Consider the following 19,158-nt stretch of genomic DNA (forward strand, 5'->3'; position numbering starts at 1 on the left):
GATGGAACGCCTTTTATTTTTTTAAACCTGGGGCACGGCAACAAGTCGGAGTTCTTTTCACAAAAGGCTTGGCTCGATACGGCGTTGCCCTCGATCGTAGCTTGTTACAAGAAAGAGCAAGTGGCGTCATCGCTGCGTAGTGAAAATATATTCCGAGCGTTTACGCTAAAGTGTCCATTTGTGTGGTCACATTACATGTCTGTGACCTCCTGGCACATCATTGGAGAAAATTCGTTCTTTTAATTCTTTATTTATTACTCCTAAAGGCCCAAAACTGGACATCCCAGAAGGAGAGGGTTATTTTGAAGACAATAGAGACACGATTACAAATGGTATACAGACGAAATCAGCAGACTTCGTTAAACATTACAATGAAAAAAAATGAAAGAAAAGGCGCAATAATCAGCTCTTTCAATCAGTGCCGACGCCTCTGCTATGCCACAAGGAAGATATGGGTGGAGATAGTGGAGGGCTGTGGATAGCTGAGTGCAGTGGGCACTGTCATGGTATGGCGAAAGGACAATTTGTTGTCGCTGTCACTTCTTCGCACTGCAGACGGGTAAGGGGCATGGAACATTTCGATTTCCACAACACTTTGTGTCCACAGACTGCCGTGTTTGTTTGAAAGCTGGACTTACGGGACAGTTCTCTTTTATAGATTCTTCCGTTTTCCTTTTCTACACAAAACATCGTGCACGCACATAGCCTTTGCAAGGACTATCAGGCTTCTTTCATGCTGAAGTGGGCGCGCGCCGATCTGAAAAGAAGAAGAATTGGAATGGACCGTGGTGGCCGCCTTCCTAACCGCTCCAGGTCCCCCGACTTCACGGCGTTGCGCTACCAGCGTCTCGGGAAGGAGATAACCACACTCATCAAGGCGGTGACCTGCTGCATGGTCAGCGTCGCAGGGCTGGTCAAAATGTTTTCGTACAGCAGGAACCCCGCCCTCGAGATCCCTTACATGCGGTACCCGGATCAAGGAGGGGAAGTGCCCGTGATCCTCATAAACTCGTTCGCCAACGCATTCGGCTTCCTCGCGATTATCACGATCGCCAACTGCACCCTGGTGTTGCTCTACAAGGCCGGCCACTACAGAATCGTCAAAGCTTGGCTTATCACCGGATCCGCGCTGATCCTCCTCGTCACCGGCTACTACTTTCTGGGACGCCTGCTGTTCCTCTTCAATGCCCCGACGGACCACTTCAGCTGCGCTCTGGTGACGTGGAACGTGGGCGTCGGTGGAATCGTAGCTCTGTATTTCGACGCCCCTTGCCAGCTGCAGCAGAGCTACCTAGTCTACGCATCAGTTCTGATGGCCATGGTGCTGGAGGAGGCGTTTCCCAACTGGACGTCGTGGATTTTCCTGTTGCTGGTGTCTTTGTGGGACGTATTCGCCGTGCTTTGCTTCCTCGGTCCCCTGCGAGTACTACACGAGACTGCCAAGAAGAGGAATGAGCCCCTCTTTCCAGCTCTAGTCTTCTCCACGTCGTCGGCTTGGTGCTATGAGATCGCATCGGCTGTTGAAGACACAGAGCGCCAAGTAGATCCAGGCCCCACAAAGTGGTGTTCAGAACAATCTGAAGCTCGGCCAGTCACACCAGGACATCCCTTTGCAATGCAAGTGTCTGCTGGGACAGAATGTACTTCACCGGCTTTTGTGACAGACCATAGCGGACCACGGGTACAACCACAGTACTTCAGCCAAATTTTAGATGGAGGAACGGCAGCTGGTGATGGAGCCTTGACGTCCACCGCCATCATCAGTGGCTCACCAACTGTCCGATCGCAAAGCGCCAACCAGCCATTTATAGAGCGAGCCACGAGTGTGGGATGCACTGGTGCCGGTGAAGGCGAACCCTTCGTTTCCCTAGCTAATATGACAACATGGCCAGCAGTAAAGCCGGCATTGATGGCAGGGCTACCGTCCTTTGCAAAGTGTGCCGACAATAAGTGGTGTGGGGACGAACACGGAGGAAGCCCATCGATTGGACCCCCGTCACCACGCTACCTAGGGCGACGAGGCTACGAGCAGTTCTCTCTCACTCCTTCGTGCAACTCTGAAGATTCGTTTGGGGCCCGCAGTGGACAGCGATCACCAGCCGTACCTTTGGCTCAAGCGCGGGCCAAGTCTGGAGCGTCTTCGCCTCGATCACCTCGTCAACGGGGATTTGAACAGCGGCGCCAATTTAATCAGGCAAGCCCGAGAATTCCACGCACGTCATTGCAGATAACTTATACTGAATTCTAGATTTAAATGGTTTCGCATTTTATTGTCAGTTGTTCATATTTTCCGATGTATATAGATTAATTCATATATCCGTATTAGCCTCGAGTGACGCCGTCGCTTTAGTGAACATACTTTCCATTATAATTTAGATTTTTTGGTACAATTTGTAGTCAATTCACCTGTAAGCAACTCCTTCTGTCTTTTCAGTCCTTATGTAGAAATGAGAAAATCTGCTTCAGTGTCCCGATTTGGCGATGGTTCCCAAACACAGTTCGCTCCTCCTCTTCTTCTTCCTCGCAACGATTTCGCGTCAGCATCCTCGTAACACTCACCCTCCCTGATTTTCCGTAATTCCTCAGTCGGATTGGCATACATGAGGTGGGGTTTAAACCAGGAGACGCGGACCGGGAATTGTGTGGCGCGCCCTCACAAGCTGCATGACCGCTCTGGAATTCTCAACAGCTGGTACGTTACGGGACCAGTGGTCCAGTGAATTGGAAGGGCTCTGGTGCCTCGGCAATAAGTTTCCCGCTGTGCCAACTTGACACCGCGATGGCCGTAGCGGCACCAGGAGAATTGATTCTCCGGGCGGGCATTTCCTGAGCAGGTCTGGTCGTGTCGCTCTTCCTCGGTCCTAATGGCGATTCGCGCCGGGCACACGCGTAGGAAAGCGCCACCGGCCGCAAAGTCGTTCTCGTAGACATGTCGTCGTGTGGTGCAGGGATTGGTTAATGTGGACTCCCCAGGAAAGACCGCTGTGCGTTCACGCACCAGAATGTAGGATGCCTCAATGTTCAATCTTGGGAATGTGTTCAAAGTGATGGTCTCCTCAAAAGTAAGGCTTTCCCTATTCTTGTGAGCAGAGCTCACATAAGCAAGCGCCAACATTTCCGCCAACGTGTGGTTACCCCGCTCCATTACCCCATTCTTTTGGCGGTGGTAGGCAAAGGTAGTGGCATGATTGCAACCGGCGTCCCGTAAGGCAGCTTCAAACATTCTTGAGATATACGGTGTACCAGTGTCGGTGAGCTCTGTTTTCGGAGCTCCATACGTGAGAAGGGTGCAGTCCCGCAGAAAATGTAGAAAACGTTGAGGCTTAGTGTTCAATTTTGCTTACACATCAGCTATTTCGTCAAATAGCGATAGCGCAAACGATAACGCAGTGGTTCCCGCTGGTCGACCTGGAGAAAAAACCGCTGCCCAAAAGCTGGAATGCACTCGCAGGTGGCATGATGCGCATGAGAGGGAGGCGGCCGAACTAGCAATCAAATTTGCGATTTTGGCAGGTAGGATAGGAAGCAGCATACTTCTTGATATCTGCGCCACGATTCCACCAGAGCAACAGAACACTTTCGGGGTAGCTTTGCACTCCTCCTGGGGGCCAAATGTAGGAACACCGTGGCACAGCGTAAGACAGACGACCGCAGTTTACTTGTCACATCAGGAACCCAGTCATTCCCTGCCGATGACTCGTGGCGAACGAGTTCATCGAGGATAACCAAAGAATCGAAGAAACCGTAAATCTCGCACACCTTCTGACGAGGCCTAGAGACGGGAGCGAACGTCGATCGAGTAGGGCAGCATCGACCCCTTGCCTATCAGAGATGTTCATCACGGAAGCTACGGTCATGCACGAAAGACACTGAAGTCGTATTGCTGCAGTTTACAGCCTAACGTGCGAGCGTTGAAGTGAGGTTCTGCTTCGAAAGCAGCTACTGCAGGTCATAGCTGTTACAGATTAGACTAGAGATGATAAAGGTAGTCGCAGAGCGAAAAGGACAGAATTGACACTAAATAACAGGACACACACATTCTCCGGTGCGTCCGTGCGTCTTTCTGCGCTGTGACTACCCTTATCATGAACGACCAAGTCGCATGAACTTCTTGCACCATTATAGAGCGAGGTGGGCGCCCTAAATGTAACCGCGGAATTTCTTCACTGCCGACGCGATGGCTAAACAGTTGCGCTCAGAGGAATGGAACTGAGCTAACGCCTCGCTATGTCTGCGCCTTTAATAAGCCACAGCGTGCTTCGTGCCGTCCTGCCCGGTATGAGCCAACCCCATACCGAAAACACCTGCGTCTGTGTGGAGAAACGCCTCGGATACCTTGATAATGTTAGCTAAGGTCATAGGCTGCAGCACAGCTGACTTGAGATCCTGAAAGGTGTGATCGGCGGCTTCTGCCCAGTCCAAGGAATGAGCTTTTTTGAGGAGGTTATACAAGGGAGCAGCCCGTAGAGCAAGTGACAAGTACGAAGTGCAGTTCAGAGAGCTTCGATGTTCTTTGCAGAAGGGCGCTTGTGTAGACTATGAGGGCGCGTTTTTTTTTTCTTATGGGTCCGACCGTATGCTGTCCTTGTAGAAAATATGCTCTGGGTACCCTACCTCGTTGAAACTTATACGGACTCAGTTTAATATTAGCGTCTAATAACGAACACAAGACACTGCCGCGAAGGCGGACGTGCTCAGCAAATTCGTGGCTGCTAACAGCCCTGTCGTCTATGTAAATGAGAGCCATAGAAGACTTCTCATGCCCGAGCACTTGGTCCATGACGGTGTGGAACATGGCTGGCGCGTTGCGCAAACCGAATGAGAGGCGGTTGAAATGGTTGGCGTGGTGAGCACGACGAACTCAGCTTTCAGTGTGCTAGCACTAAGCCTTGCACTCAGCCGAAAAGCCATGATCTGTCAGTCTGCGCGGACCCTCTGTGTACTGGGTTGTGGGTGGCAGGTGAGCCAGATAAGTCGATTGACCTTCGCGCCTCAATCACAACCAGATTGTGCCTAAGCTGCCCGCTGTGACATGTGGTGCCAGGTTAATGATTTGTCGCGAGAGGCTCCTTGGGAAGAGAAACCTGGGTCACACGAGCTCTATCTATGGCAGCACCTGCCATTTGAGGGTAGTGGCGCAGCGCTTAACCGCTGCACCATTGCGCCAGGAGCGGTTTGAGGACTCCCAGCGACCTATAAATGTAAAGAACCTGGAAAACCACTGCTCGAACAGAAACCGCCACAGATGTGAAAACCGAAATACTCGCGCACTTAATTCGTATTTAGCCTAGCCACGCAACTAGATCGTTTTTTTTTTTTCAGGTGTCGGTATCGTCTAATGAAACTTGCCAGTTGTCCGATCTCAAGTTCAACGTAGTCAGAAGTGGCCTTTCATAGATATAAAAGTTTTTTGTTCTTTACCACAAGATGTCTTGCTATCGTTTACTGAACTGGCCATTGACAGGTTGGGGGCTGTTTCATTTCAGAACATTTTTGGAGTCAGCGCTTTTTTCACTCTTTCACCGTCACTGTTCCCTCCTGATATTTATTAGCGGTATTGCTCAAGCATATCATGTACATAGCTCGAACTTCTAGCCTTCCAATGGGTTATGCACGTCGAGGGAGTTTTTTTAGGAGACGTTTATTGCCTACGGACATTCAGGGTGTCTGTAAGGGTGATTGCAAGAAAAGGGCTTTTGAATAAATCAGAAAAACGTTGGCCGATCTAATGAAGTCGAGGAGCGAGCAATGATGCGGTCCCTGTGTCCAACCGATATATGAAGAATGACTGTTCGGCGAGAGACTCTCAGCCGCCATGTGCCGTATTTTTGTCGCCCGGAACCGGTGCTAGGAATTAAATGAAGAACTTATGGGATTCTTTTCCAATTTTAATTCCTAGCACCGCCGCCAGTTCCAACAAATTCCCAGGCGGAGTGTAGACGTAGTGCCGCAGTACTCGTAGTAACTGCACCACTAAAGTGTAGCGGTGCTTATCGCGGAATAGACCAGTTAACTCAAATGTATCGGCATTTTCTTCCCGTCAGGAGAACGTACTGGAGCGCGGGCTGAAGCTGGGCCTGGGCGACTTCATCTTCTACGGAATGCTGCTGGGCAAGGCATCCCGGCACGGCACCATGGCGGCCTTGGTCGCTTGCTACGTGTCGGTGCTGGTGGGCGTCCTGCTTACCGTGATGCTGCTCTTCGTGTTCCGGAAGCCCTTGCCCGCCCTGCCCTTCTCCGTGGTGCTGGGCCTCGGGTCGTACTTTGCCAGCGCCATCTTCTTAGACCCCTTCATGGAGGCTGTAGACTTCCTAGCATACTAACAGACTGCGGGGCTCTAATTCAGTTTATCTAACATATTTTAAGTAGTATGACTACCATTGTGACAACGGCAATGCCTCAGCGAATTGAATATGATGGTAACCAAACTGTATGCGCTTCCATCACAGGCAGTGTACCTTACACTAAAGGGGTTTCGTAACAAACTTGGACGATCACTCTTACTTTAATGGCGCCTGGCAAGCTTGCCCAATGAGCGCCGCGTCTAGTAGTTTTCTGTCCTTTTACTACGCAATCAGTAAAAGAGCCACAATTCAAAATGCTGCCGTCTGTCTCTGTGTACCTCGGAGAGTGAAGCCTTCACCTTGCTCAAGCAGCATGCATCAGCCACCCAAGCGCGCCCACACGCCGCTACTCTCAATCCACCTCATCACTCCCTGTGCCCATCTTCACCCTTCAGAAAAGCCATCCACCACACTCGCGCCCAACTCTACCATCCACAAGCACCACCTGCCACCAGGCCACCTACGTTCACCTTTAACGAGGCTTCCCCCCAACAGAAGCCCATGCAGCAGCGGGACGCAAAATTCACGGCGAAATCGAATTCAAGAACGAAGTGGCAAACCCAGTTGCCCCTCACGAGCACACCAGCGACCTGCCCACCCACCCCCTCCAACGGCGGGCTGCCCAACCACTCGCCGACCCAACACCACACGCCAACTCAAACCATTAAAGCAACCATCGAGGGTAAATTCAACTGTTCTCGCAGAATTGTTGCGTCACGTGTCTGGTTGTCCCTTAAACTGGTTTTTGGGTCATGTCGGCCTTTCAATTCGGCTATTTTTTTAGCAGATTAGAGACGGCCCCTCTAAATATAAGTATTTGCAGAGTAAGCGCTTCAGATCTGTCAGCATAGTTAGCCTCCGTAGTCAACGATGCCGTGGCGGCAGGTGTCACTGGGCAAGCATTCGCTTTGTGCACGTCTTCTGCAAGTAAATTCGCTGCGAGTTACGTGGAGAATAGTGTGTAGGACGTGATAACGGCCAATTTTATCTTATCTGCTCGCGGTGCATGGCTCCTCCTTTCTGAAGTTCTAATCTTCTAGTCAGACAGAAAATTTTTTTTCAAATGTTGGAGGAGTCAGGTGGGCGGATTCCTTAGTTCAGGATTCCGGCACCTTGCGCTGATATCTGTACCCGTCGGATCTGACTTTGGTCATCCGGGTCATTGCTGGTCAGAGCTGCTTGAGGGAAAAGGGTTGTTCGAGGGTACACAGTGAGCGGTAGCATAAGCTGATTCGATGGAAAGATGTGGTTACCATGGACGCCGCTGAGCGCCCAGTGCCACGCTTGCATGACCAAGGGCCACCTGAAACATCTCATTAGACTAAATTCTAACACCACAGTTTGACGAGACTGGCATCACAATTGTTATTCAATCTATGCTTAGCTGCCGATTACTACGTATGAGGTAAAAATACAAATGAGCCTACAACAAACTACCACCAAGCAAAATTTATATAATTACAGGAGTAAAAAGGCAGTATACTATGAATACACCTACCAGGTCCTGCCGAAAGACGACGCGCAGCATACAAGGTAACGCCCATCGAGCCCAACCTACATGCCGACCCAATATACGCAAACTATACGGAGGCCATCAGGGCACCGAAGAACAGACACATCCTCGACCCATTCAGATTATGTCTGCAAGCACTACGCTAGACATCATACGTCATAACACTGCCATGTTCCTGTGGGCCCTTGACTACGATGGAGTTGCATCATGCACTGGGCGCCTTCAATCTCATGGCATTTCCCACCGACTATACACATGGAGTGTCCATATCCGTTACTACAGTGTCGCGGAGGAACACTCCAAACGCTGCCCTCACCACATACCCCCGCGTTACAAACACTTTCACTCCACAAACTCCGCAACATACAAGCTGCAAGGCAGCTCGGGCCCAGTGCAGGCATCCGCAAAAGAGGAAAAGGGCGGTTGTTCGCAATGGGCGAGACCTGCCTGCTGGACCACCCCTCTTACTATCTCGACGTCGCGCTGCCGCGGCCTTCTGGTCTTAAAGTGCTTCCCGGTGCCCCTACAGACTAGATACCTTGCACACCCCTTAGCCGCTATTTCTACCGCCTCAAATCTATCCCAGCCTGTGCTAATTTTCTTCAACTTAAACCTACGAGAATTCCAATAAGAAAATGTGTCAGGCAGGAAGACAGGATCTCGCCGATGCTATTCAATGCCTTTTACAGGGGGTGTTCCGAGGCCCCGACTGACACCAGTTGGGCATAAGATTTAATGAGTAATACCTTAGTATTCTGCCATTCGCTGATGACATTGCCTTGCTAAATCACTCAAATGAACTGCAAAACATGATCAATGAATTTGACAAGTAGAGCATTACTATAGTTCTGAAAAACATTATGCAGAAAACGAAATGTTCAGTACCCGCCGCGGTGGCTCAGTGGTTAGGGCGCTCGACTACTGATCCGGATTTCCCGGGTTCGAACCCGACCGCGGCGGCTGCGTTTTTATGGAGGAAAAACGCTAAGGCGCCCGTGTGCTGTGCGATGTCAGTGCACGTTAAAGATCCCCAGGTGGTCGAAATTATTCCGGAGCCCTCCACTACGGCACCTCATCTTTCTTTCTTCTTTCACTCCCTCCTTTACCCCTTCCCTTATGGCGCGGTTCAGGTGTCCAACGATATATGAGACAGATACTGCGCCATTTCCTTTCCCCAGAAAACCAATTATTATTATTATTAGCAGCCTCGGAAAGGAACAGCAGTTTACAATGGGTAACGAGGTGCTGGAAGTGGTAAAAGAAATCGTCAATTTAGAGCAGATAGTAGCCGCAGATCCGGATCACGAAAGTAAAATACATAGAAGTATAAGAATCTGATGGAGCGTGTATGGAAGGTTCTTCCAGATCATTAATAGAATTTTGCCATTATCCCTCAAGAAAGAAGTATATAGAACCTTTATCTTACTGGTGCTCGCCTATGGGGCAGAAACATGGAGGCTAACGAAAAGGGTTCAACTCAAGGACAACGCAGCGAGCTATGGAAAGAAAAATGATAGGTGTACATTAAGAGACCGGAAGAGGGCAGAGTGGGTGAGAGATCAGAGAAGGGTAACGATATCGTAGTCGAAATCAAAAGAAAGAAATGAGCTGGAGCAGGACATGTAATGCAAAGGCAAGATAACCTATGGTCCTTGAGGGTATCAGAATGGAATCCAAAAAAAAGGAAGCCTAGCAGGGGGCGGCATAAAGTTAGGTGGGCAGATGAGATAAAGTTGGCGGGGACAGGGCGGCCGCAGCTGGCACAGGATAGGGTTAATTGGAGAAATATGAGAGACCATTGTCCTGCAGTCGGCTTGATGATGATGATTATGATGATGCACACATATTTGGTCATCGGAGAATCCGCCTTCATCTTATCGCCACCTGCTTCCCTAAGAACTGCGGAACTTACCTTGAAACAGTTGTAGAATGCACAGTCGCTAGCGAAAAAAAAGCCTGGTGCCTGGACATGCTTTTCGTGCTTTATGCCTACCTTGGAATAATAAATATTGTGTAAATATTTGAAATTTGAAGCTGACATTTTTTCAGCGGCCTTTTAGCTTTTCTAATTTAATTTTATGTTTTCGTTCTTAATTTCATGCTGGTTACGGCGATAACTTTCTAGAACAAATCTGACGGGCCTACAATGAATTTTTTCTAATTTACTTACAATTTAAGATGTATGTCGGCCCCTTCAAAGCCATTCATATTCAGGTATTGATCGCACATTATTGCAGAACTGCTGTGTATTTAAGTTACGTGGTAATGTGACGACCCCACATTCTGCGTGGGTATACACTCCTTGGATTAAAAGTTTGAAGTCATGAATGTCGCAACATTCAGAGGACCCTTGTTTTTGATACCTCACTCCTGACAACACGTGTGACGACCCCACATACTGTGCTGGTCCCCACGAGACGGAAAAGCAAAGAGACACCGCTGGACTTAGTTGGAACAAAACAGAAACATTCAAGAATTACGTCTTAACGAGTACATACATGATGCAGAGGCTGGAGTTCCCACGCTTACATGCCCCTGCGCTGGCGCCGAAGTCTTTCTTCGTGAGAGGAAATACAGGGGCCGCGGAGTTGGCCTTGTTCGCTCGCTGTCTCCAATGTCTTGGGCGCTTCAGGCACCGGAGGACCTACTCCCGGGGGGAGGGGGGGGGGGGGGTCGTCTCAGGCCTTGTTGGTGTGACCAACTTTCCTCCCTTTTTCCCATTCATTCGGGCGATCCTTCTTTCCAGGCCGGAGCGTCTCCCTCGCCCTCCTCTCAGCGCCGCCGACTGTGGCATTCCCCCTCTTCTCCTCTCATTTTCCCTACCGGCTTGGACCTTTCCTCCTCCGGCCGGTGACACTGACAGTGTCACCTCTCTCTTGCGGGGGCGTGGGAATAAGGATGACGGCAAGGCTGTCACCTTTCAGGCCCCTAATGAGCCTTGGCCCTCGACACCCGACGATTCCTCGCGCCATACAATCCCTCAATCAAGGCCGTCCGGGGTCCCACAAAGTGATGACGTCGTCGGAGACAGCGGCCCTCTAGAGCCGTGAAGCGCACTGTCAGAGTAAAACGCTGAAACTCCACCGCGAGAACACCAAAACTGATGCTGCCTTATTCTCTACGTAGCATTGGACTAAGGGCCCAACCCTGCTTTGAAGGTCAAGAGTCTGCAACGATAAAGACGAAGACCGAACGCTAAACCCTTAATGGACCAAATAAAGTTTTTTCTCTCTCTCTCTCCTTCGTAGGTGAGATGCAAAAAAAGACGCCTATATAATTAAATTTCTTCTTTATATTCGAAATAATATAATAAATTGTCTACCTACACGAATTTTTATCGCGTTTTCTTTTAAAGGTGACGTGAACAGCTTTATTTTTTTAATGGCATGCCCCAACGCGCACACCAAGTCTCTATATATGTGTCTAAATCAGCCTGCGAGATTTGCGCATCAGAAATGGCACTTGCTACTTTACCAACAACACAATAATCGGCAAACCTGAATGAAGACTGAAAACCATGTGAAAAATCCTTAATATGCAACAAAAAATGGATCCAACACTGAGCCTTGGGGTGCTCCCGAAATAACTGGCGCAAACCGTTCAAAACAACACCACTCAACCATTTTATAATTCAAGTTCTAAGCTTTTAATTTGGTAAGGAGGAGACTGTGCGCTGCACTATCAAGAACTTCGCGGCAAACTCATAAAACGCAAACAAAGACCCGTTGCTTGTCAATGGCCAACGATAAATCGTGGGTAAACTCTACCAATTGGCTTTTGCAAATAAACCATACCAGGAACCATGTTGGTATGGAACTTAGGAGATTATGTTCAGTTAAATTAATCACACAGGTGTATATTACATGCTCCATAAATATGTGTGTTATACTAGTCAAGAACCCCTGTATGTAGACCTTAACGGAGCCTCACATGCCGCTCATACATGGGAACGACTCGAGCTTAATTCCAATCAGCAGGCAAGACGATTTCACTGAGGGACTTCTGGAGCAACCAGGTGAAGTAAAAGCGTATCATATCCGCACAATTTCTTCTAATTGTGGCGGGAATGTCATCAGGACCACATACCTTGGCGTGTTTCACATCTTCCAATACTTTACTGACATCATAAGCAGAAAAGTCGACTTCCGGCATGCGATCTACTTCAGCAAGCATTGTAAAACAAACAGCGCGTGAGCTAGACGGCGTGAATTCACGGGTAAAAAACAACGGCTATGATACCAAATAAGCAAGCTAGTGCGCAAAATCAACATGTGTCATGAGGGTTTAGCGTTTATTAAGCTGGTTATGCTAACGAGGAAATTTGTTACACTTAGGGCACGCAGCACCTGCATCAAGTAGTCTTCTGTAAGAGACTCGGTTAATGATCGAATCTCGTAACAAAAATGCTTCGTTCACTGGGTGTGCTTTTCACTCCCACTAGGTTTCCCTCTCTTGCGTATGTTTTCATTGATTTCTCGATGAATTGTTTATTACATAAATGAGCATGGAGGCATCTTGTCTATTGCATCAGACAATTGGAGATTCGAATAACTCCTTTAGACTGGCTGTGAATATTGTTATATTTTGTCAGAACAAGATAGGCAATGCGAAGTGAACGTACTCACACTAGAGAGAGACTGTTTCAAGTTTCTGCAAAATTGTACGTGTCATATTTTACGGACGTGCGCCGGTAGAGAAACGTTGTTCAATCCACATTAGTTCCTCCTGGATAGTATTCATTACTATCTCATTCCTTTGAAAATTCATCGTATTATTATCAATGTTATAAAATTGACATGGAGAAGTGAAACAATGAAATTATTGTTCACTGCGAGGCGACGCAAGACAGGACGTCTCGCTCCAAAGAAAGGTGCAGTGGCAGTGAAGGCGCCAATAGCCATAATCCGAAAACGAGCCAAAGTGACTTGTCGTTCACTCACGCACTGCACTTCTTCCTACTGCGCAAATATATGTTGACTGCGCATATGCCGACAGCTCAACCGCTACACACGAGTAGTGGCGCGCGCCGATGTTGTCGCTTTTGCATCACTGACAGCTCTACTGTTGATTTCGTTGTCGGGGTAGACGTTGTCTGGTATGTGAAGCTAAAACGAACGCTGGAGTAAGATAACGCAACACGTGCCACAATACGCTCTGTTTTTTTGCTTCCTTTTAACAAAAGGTGAGATCTTTATCAAAATGTCCTTCCCAGGGTAACCTTGGCCTCAGCAGGCTCGCGGCATGTTCAAGGTAAGCTTTAGCCAGAGCGGGCTCGCAGATTTCGGTGACGTGGCGCCGCGGTTGTCGGCCCTCTGTGGAGACGAACCGATAGGGAGTAAGGGCAATTTTTCCCGACTCACGTTGGCCTACTTGCAGGATTGCTCATAACGAACTTCACGCTATGCATTGTGCCTTTGGGCTCCTCATTATTGTGACTGTGTTACCTCCTAGCGCGGTCCCTTTGTACAGTGCGCAGCGCTACATGAGGCGACGCGAACACCCCGTCAGTTCTTTCGATCAAGCAAAAAAAAAACGCAGTGCGCCTGGCGACAGCCCGTGAAAATTGTTATCCTCGTGGCATTTCTGTACCTTGTCCACCACTTCTTACCGCTATCACAGTGAATATAAGTGCAACCATTTCTTTTTTGAAGACCAGCTAGCCTATCGTTAACTGTCGTCCTTCCGAGACTATTGAACACTGCTTTAGAGTTCATCAAACCAATTTTAATACCTGCCTTTCTGTTTTGCATTTCTAGGCCCTGAATCATGCTTTATATGAAATTCCTTCCTTGAATCACTCAGCAAGAGAATGTCATCAGCAAAGTGGAGATTACAGAGGTATTCTTCATTTACCCTCATTCCAACTCTTCCTGGTCTAGCTATCCGAATATCTCCAGAAGCACGGTGACTACGCGCGCAAACTCATTTTCAGGGTGCGCTGCGAAGTGTAGCTACACTGTGCAAGATGTCGCGTTTAAGGAGAATGTGTTGCTGTTAATTGCTTAATGTGCAATTTCCGTGGCAACATTACAGAGGAAAGGTGAGAAAACAAGACAGCCGAGGAAGTAGCCTATGTCGACGCGTCGGAGGAAAACATGGAGTGGCAGTATCGGCAGTGGTAGATGGAGACGGTGTACCCAAAATTACGGCCTCATCACGCACCCGAGACATAATTTCGGCCGAAGAAGTTTCAACAGCGCCCGCTTGCGTTGGCACCCGAGCACACATAATAATTAGCGACAGCAGAACAGCCATTCGGAATTTTGCGAAAGGTAGAATTTTGGAGGAAGCCAGACGCGTCCTCTCAACAAACCCAATCGATCGAAAAATATCCATTATATGGATACTTGCGCACGAATCTGCCCCTGGCAACGAGGCTGCGCACGCGCTCGCTCGAGATCTCTACTACCGAGCGGCCGTAGAACAGCCCGGATGCAAGGGTATGAAAGATTGCATTATTACATACCCCGAGCGTAACGTACACTATAAATTACAACGAAGGGTATTTCTACCCCCCGATCGGTCTCTCTCCAATAATGAGGCGCGCATTTAGAGGCGCTTACAAGCTGGAAATTACATCTGCCCAGCCTGGGTCTACCTGACACTGACCGGGGATGAAAACGATTATAAATGCAAAAACTGCGGTGAAAGGGGCGCTCTTCATCACATAATTTGGGAATGCGCTGATTCCCCGGGCGCCGGCTTAAACATGAACAGTAGAGAAGCCTTGGAAGTTTGGCAGCGGAGCGAGGACCCCGCCATCCAGCAGCAAGCGAGCCGCCTCAACGGCGGCTGAGGCCGTAAAGAAACAATGCATCTTCACTTGTCCTCAGTCTGCGGAGAATCCTCTACTCGCGTCCCAGGCCTGCGTGCCAGGACCGGGGATTTGGAGGCTCCTTCTCGGTGGACCAATGAAGTTTTCATTCATTCATTCATTAGTACCACCAAGCAACAACCAAGATTCACCAGACAACTTTCAATTTTTCGCATTGGTCACTTATGTTTAGCCGGGTGAATCCTTTGTCTAATTTTTTAGTGATCTTATTTAGATGGCGGTAATCAACACAGAGGCGCCGCAAGCCATCTTTTTTCTCCACTAGGACGACTGACGAAGCCCACGAACTGTGAGAGGGCTCAATAATGCTCTTATTAAGCATTTTTGTAAGCTCACCTACAGTTCTTTTGTTACAATATGCACCATCTAGCCCAACAAAAAGATCACCATGAACTGTCGCTCAGCATGGGCCGCCCTGTATGGCCGGCGGCGGGTCGGTGAGATGTCACCAGTGTCGATGCGGTGCGTCAAAGCGAGAGCACGGCCCAGGGCGTTGTTATTCACAAATACACCGGCGATGTCATTTCCCGTGCCAACCCCCCCCCCCCCCCCTTGTCAGTTCGCATGCTCCTGCCTGCAAGCTTATCAAGCCTATCAGCAAGAGCACTAGAACAACCGCCACTTTGTCGCCTCTTTCTCACTTGGGTCCCGTGTGCTTCTCTAGGCGCCTTTTCGCCATGTTGGGTGCTTAGAAAAGCTTCTATCCCGCTACTCTAGGAAAATGTAAAGAAAATTTGATCTTTGAGGAAAGGCAATGGCGCAGTAACTGTCTCACAAGAGATAGACACCCGAACCACGCCATAAAGTAAGGGTTGAAGATAGGCCTTGGTCACTCTTTCATCCGCCAATACAACCATACGCATTTCCTGGGCGTCATTATTGACTCCCGTCTACAGTGGCGAAAAGCTGTCGATGAAATTATTTCATCTCTATCTTCGCGTCTCAATGTGATCCGTAGAATTGCACGCGAGCAATGGGGAAACCATCCTTCTTCAATGGTCAAACTTCATGAAGCGCTGGTGGTCAGTCGCATAATGTATCAATTACCTTTAATTTCCCCATCGGCATCACAGCTTGAACGTCTCAAATTTGTCCACAGAAAGGGCCTAAGAAGAGCCATTGGAGTTCCTCAGGCGGCTGCGAATAAGGCAGTACTTCATGAGTCTTTATCGAAACCTCTTAGCCTTGTCGCTTCTTAGAGACTAATGCATCTTGACCGCCTAGGAGAGACGGTAGCTGGGCGATATTTCTCCAGCGGCTCTGCAAGAGATATGTGTCGAAGGCTTACTTGGCACTCAATTCTTTTTCTTTAGGCCTTAATGTCCGAAGGCAAAGGAAACGTTCGAAATAATCCCACCTGTAGCATTCAGCACCTCAACTCAACTAAGGGAAGGGTAAAGGAGGGGGTGAAAGAAGAAAGAGGTGCCGTAATGGAGGTCCCCGGAAAAATTTCGTTCACCTGCGGATGTTTAGCTTGCACTGACATCGCACAGCACACGGGCGCCTTTTGCGTCTCGCCTCCATCGAAACGCGGCCGCCGTGGTCGGGTTCAAACCCGGGTACTCCGGCTCAGTAGACTAGCGCCTTAACCACGTACTGAGCTACCGCTGTGGGTCTACGCATACGCTCGGAGTTTTTCACCTGCCGGGAAGGGGGGGGGGGGGGGGCAGTTAGCGCCCACTCTTTTTCATTCGCTCCCCCCTCCCCCCGGCATACTCCTTGGCAAGAATTATTATATTACTCTCGGGATACAGAGTACATTACAGAGGAGAACGGCAATTCGAAGCAATATGAAAAAAAGGTAAGGGGGTCAAGTACTGATCCTTGAGGAACTCCAGAACCAAGTGGTACAGTAGAGGAATCAGCGTCATTAATGCTGACAAATTAAGCTGCGGCGCGCGCGCGATTCCTTCGCGCCGCTCCCGCTGAACAAAAATGTGCGCCGATTTTCGTGACACACGAGCCTCCCAGCGGGTTTGAGTAATTATGCAATGCTGCCTACGGGAGGGCATCAATTTTTTTTTTTTTCAGATTTTAAAACTGTATAGCATCGTAACACGGATTCACATCGAAAATGATTCCCGGTTTTAGGTACCCTGAGTATGGTGCTTAAGATAGTGTGCGACGATCTGGCATAGCTGATATTGCCTAACATATGAAAGATGGCGCCTGGTAGCTAATTACGCTCGAAAAAGGGATAGGGTGATTTCTCGTAGGATCAAAGAAGGCGTGGCTGCTCGATCACTTAAATTTATTTCGATTTTTTATATACTGTTGCCTGATGACCGGAGAGAAGAGATTTGCGATTGGTTTTACCCTTTTTTTTTCTAAGCACCTGAAATTAACAATGGCGAAGTGGTGTAGTGCCGCGCTCACGTGCTCTGCTGTTTTGGCCAAATTCGGATCTTTGTTTATTTATTTGCTATACCCCCCGTCGCCGAAGCATTATAGAGGGGATCGGGTTTACATAAATCGTCAAAACCAAACAGCGGGAATCTTAGGGAACAAACGCAGTACGATAGAAAATTTAAAAATAGTGAACTAGCACACAATGAAAACAATAGCAAAGCTGGTCATAGCTTAATGCAAGTAGTACAAATGTAAGTAGTAAGTATAGTACAAATGCAAATGTGAGCAAAACGTATCGTGGCACAAAATAAATATAAAACGGACTACTCGTGAGCAAAAATCAGTCAAATCACGAAACAAAAATGCAGACAGTGACTGTCGAAAAAAAAAAAAATCTCTTATTTGAACAGTGTCTACGGGAAGGTGGTTTATACCCATTTAACGTACGTGGCATGATCGAATTAAAAAGTGTTTGTGTGGCAGTGATTCACGTGAGCTTTGTGGTGGTGATCAACAAGTGGCAAACGGTACATTAATGCTCATATAAAGAGGCTGATGGAACGAGTTTGTTTTTCTTTGCTGCACGCTTTTTTGCGCTCCAGTGTACTCGCTGTTCCTGTAGTGAAGCGAGCAGCTGGAAACAGCGAAATATCGGTTGGGATCGAACCCGGGTACTCCGGCTCAGTAGCCGAGCGCCTAGAACCACTGTGTGTGCCTGCTTCGAACAACATATAGTACTCCCCATGTACATGTAAACGCAGCTGCGGTCCGCGGCTGCGTTTTTATTGAGGCAGAACGCTAAGGCGCCCGTGTGCTGTGCGATGTCAGTGCCCATTAAAGATCCTCAGGTGGTCGAAATTATTATTCAGGAGACCTCCACTATGGCACCTCTTTCTTCCTTTCTTCTTTCACTCCCTCCTTTATCCCTTCTCTTGCAGTGCGAGATTCCGGTGTCCAACTATATATGAGACAGATACTGTGCCATTTCCTTTCCCCAAGAGCCAATTATTATTATTAATATGGAGGTGTGCTTCAATGGGTTGGCCCTGTATTGCACTGCCTCCGGGATGGCCCGGTTATAATAGCGCGCCTCTTTTCTTTCATACTTTGCACTCCTATCTTTCTCCTCTCTCCTACTTTCAGCAAGTGACTCGACTTGAGCCAGTGGGCAGGCCCGTGCACTTTCCTTTTCATTCTTCCTGTCAACAACAGCAGCAGCAGCGTCTGTATCGTCTGTATCTCAATGTTTTAAATGGATGCAGAGAAGGACGGAGAGTCCAGCCCCTGCTAAACGGCGGTATAGACAAGAGAAGATTAACTCTTCGGATCCTGAGGTTGTTGCCTGGCACTTGACTTCTCAACAAAGAGAGAATGAGCGTAAGAAGGCGAAGAGAGCAGCGGAGACACCCGGAGAGAGAGAGAGGAACGGCTTGCCAAACAGAGATGCCAGACTGCCGAGATCTCGGAGCCCAATGTCTCTCATATGTCGGCTACGTATATCCTGACAGAGGAGCTAAGGCACTGCCAATTTTTTTTTTTTTTCGGCTAATAAAGTTGTTTCCATCCAGCCGACATACACACCTTCAATTGCATGCTTTCCGAGACTTGTGACAGGGGTTTGTACGATGACATATGCACCTTCAGTTGCATGCTTTAAGGTGCGGTTGAGGTGTCCACCGAGATGTTGAGATGTGAGAGCTACTGCGCCTTTTTCCCATCTCAAAGCACATGCTTTGGCATAGGAGGAAGGTGAAAGCATGTGTTTTGAGGGACTTTGGCTCACCATGGCCAGCGAGTGTACCATGAAGCCATGAAACCAGCATGAGCGAATTTCGGACAGGGAGTCTGCAATGAGTCCCACTTTGTTGAATGCCATGCTACACTAATGAACATCTCACCTTTCCTTTTATGCTTTGCTTTGTTTTCAGGTAATTCAAATCAAACATTTTACCCGGTCCAGTCGGCTTCGAATTAATGAGGTTTTACACTATTTACCCCAGTCTAATCTGTGCACAAATATGCAGTTCACATTTCCAGAAGTGCATCGTAAACTGATAAGCACAGATAAGCACAGCTGAATTCACATCCCAAGAATTAGAAAAAGGAAAGAACACCCA

The 19,158-nt window shown here is 48.5% G+C and overlaps 1 protein-coding gene across 1 annotated transcript; it reads left to right on the plus strand.

The window, feature by feature from the left end:
* The first annotated feature begins 825 nt into the window (after positions 1–825).
* Positions 826–6,323, plus strand: LOC144098121 (presenilin-1-like). The gene is made up of 2 exons (XM_077630663.1): positions 826–2,194; positions 6,045–6,323. The coding sequence occupies exons 1-2, from the start codon at positions 893–895 to the stop codon at positions 6,321–6,323; spliced, it is 1,581 nt and encodes a 526-aa protein (XP_077486789.1). The 5' UTR covers positions 826–892.
* The last annotated feature ends 12,835 nt before the right edge of the window (positions 6,324–19,158 follow it).

This window comes from Amblyomma americanum, chromosome 7 (assembly GCF_052857255.1).
Source record: "Amblyomma americanum isolate KBUSLIRL-KWMA chromosome 7, ASM5285725v1, whole genome shotgun sequence".
Classification (NCBI taxonomy): Eukaryota; Metazoa; Arthropoda; class Arachnida; order Ixodida; family Ixodidae; genus Amblyomma; species Amblyomma americanum.

Excerpts from the sequence above, each read along its gene's own strand:
- LOC144098121 (XM_077630663.1), top strand. The coding sequence starts at position 893 with ATGGTCAGCGTCGCAGGGCTGGTCAAAATGTTTTCGTACAGCAGGAAC. Across the intron at positions 2,195-6,044 it reads AGCGGCGCCAATTTAATCAG|GAGAACGTACTGGAGCGCGG; the intron begins GCAAGCCCGAGA and ends TCTTCCCGTCAG.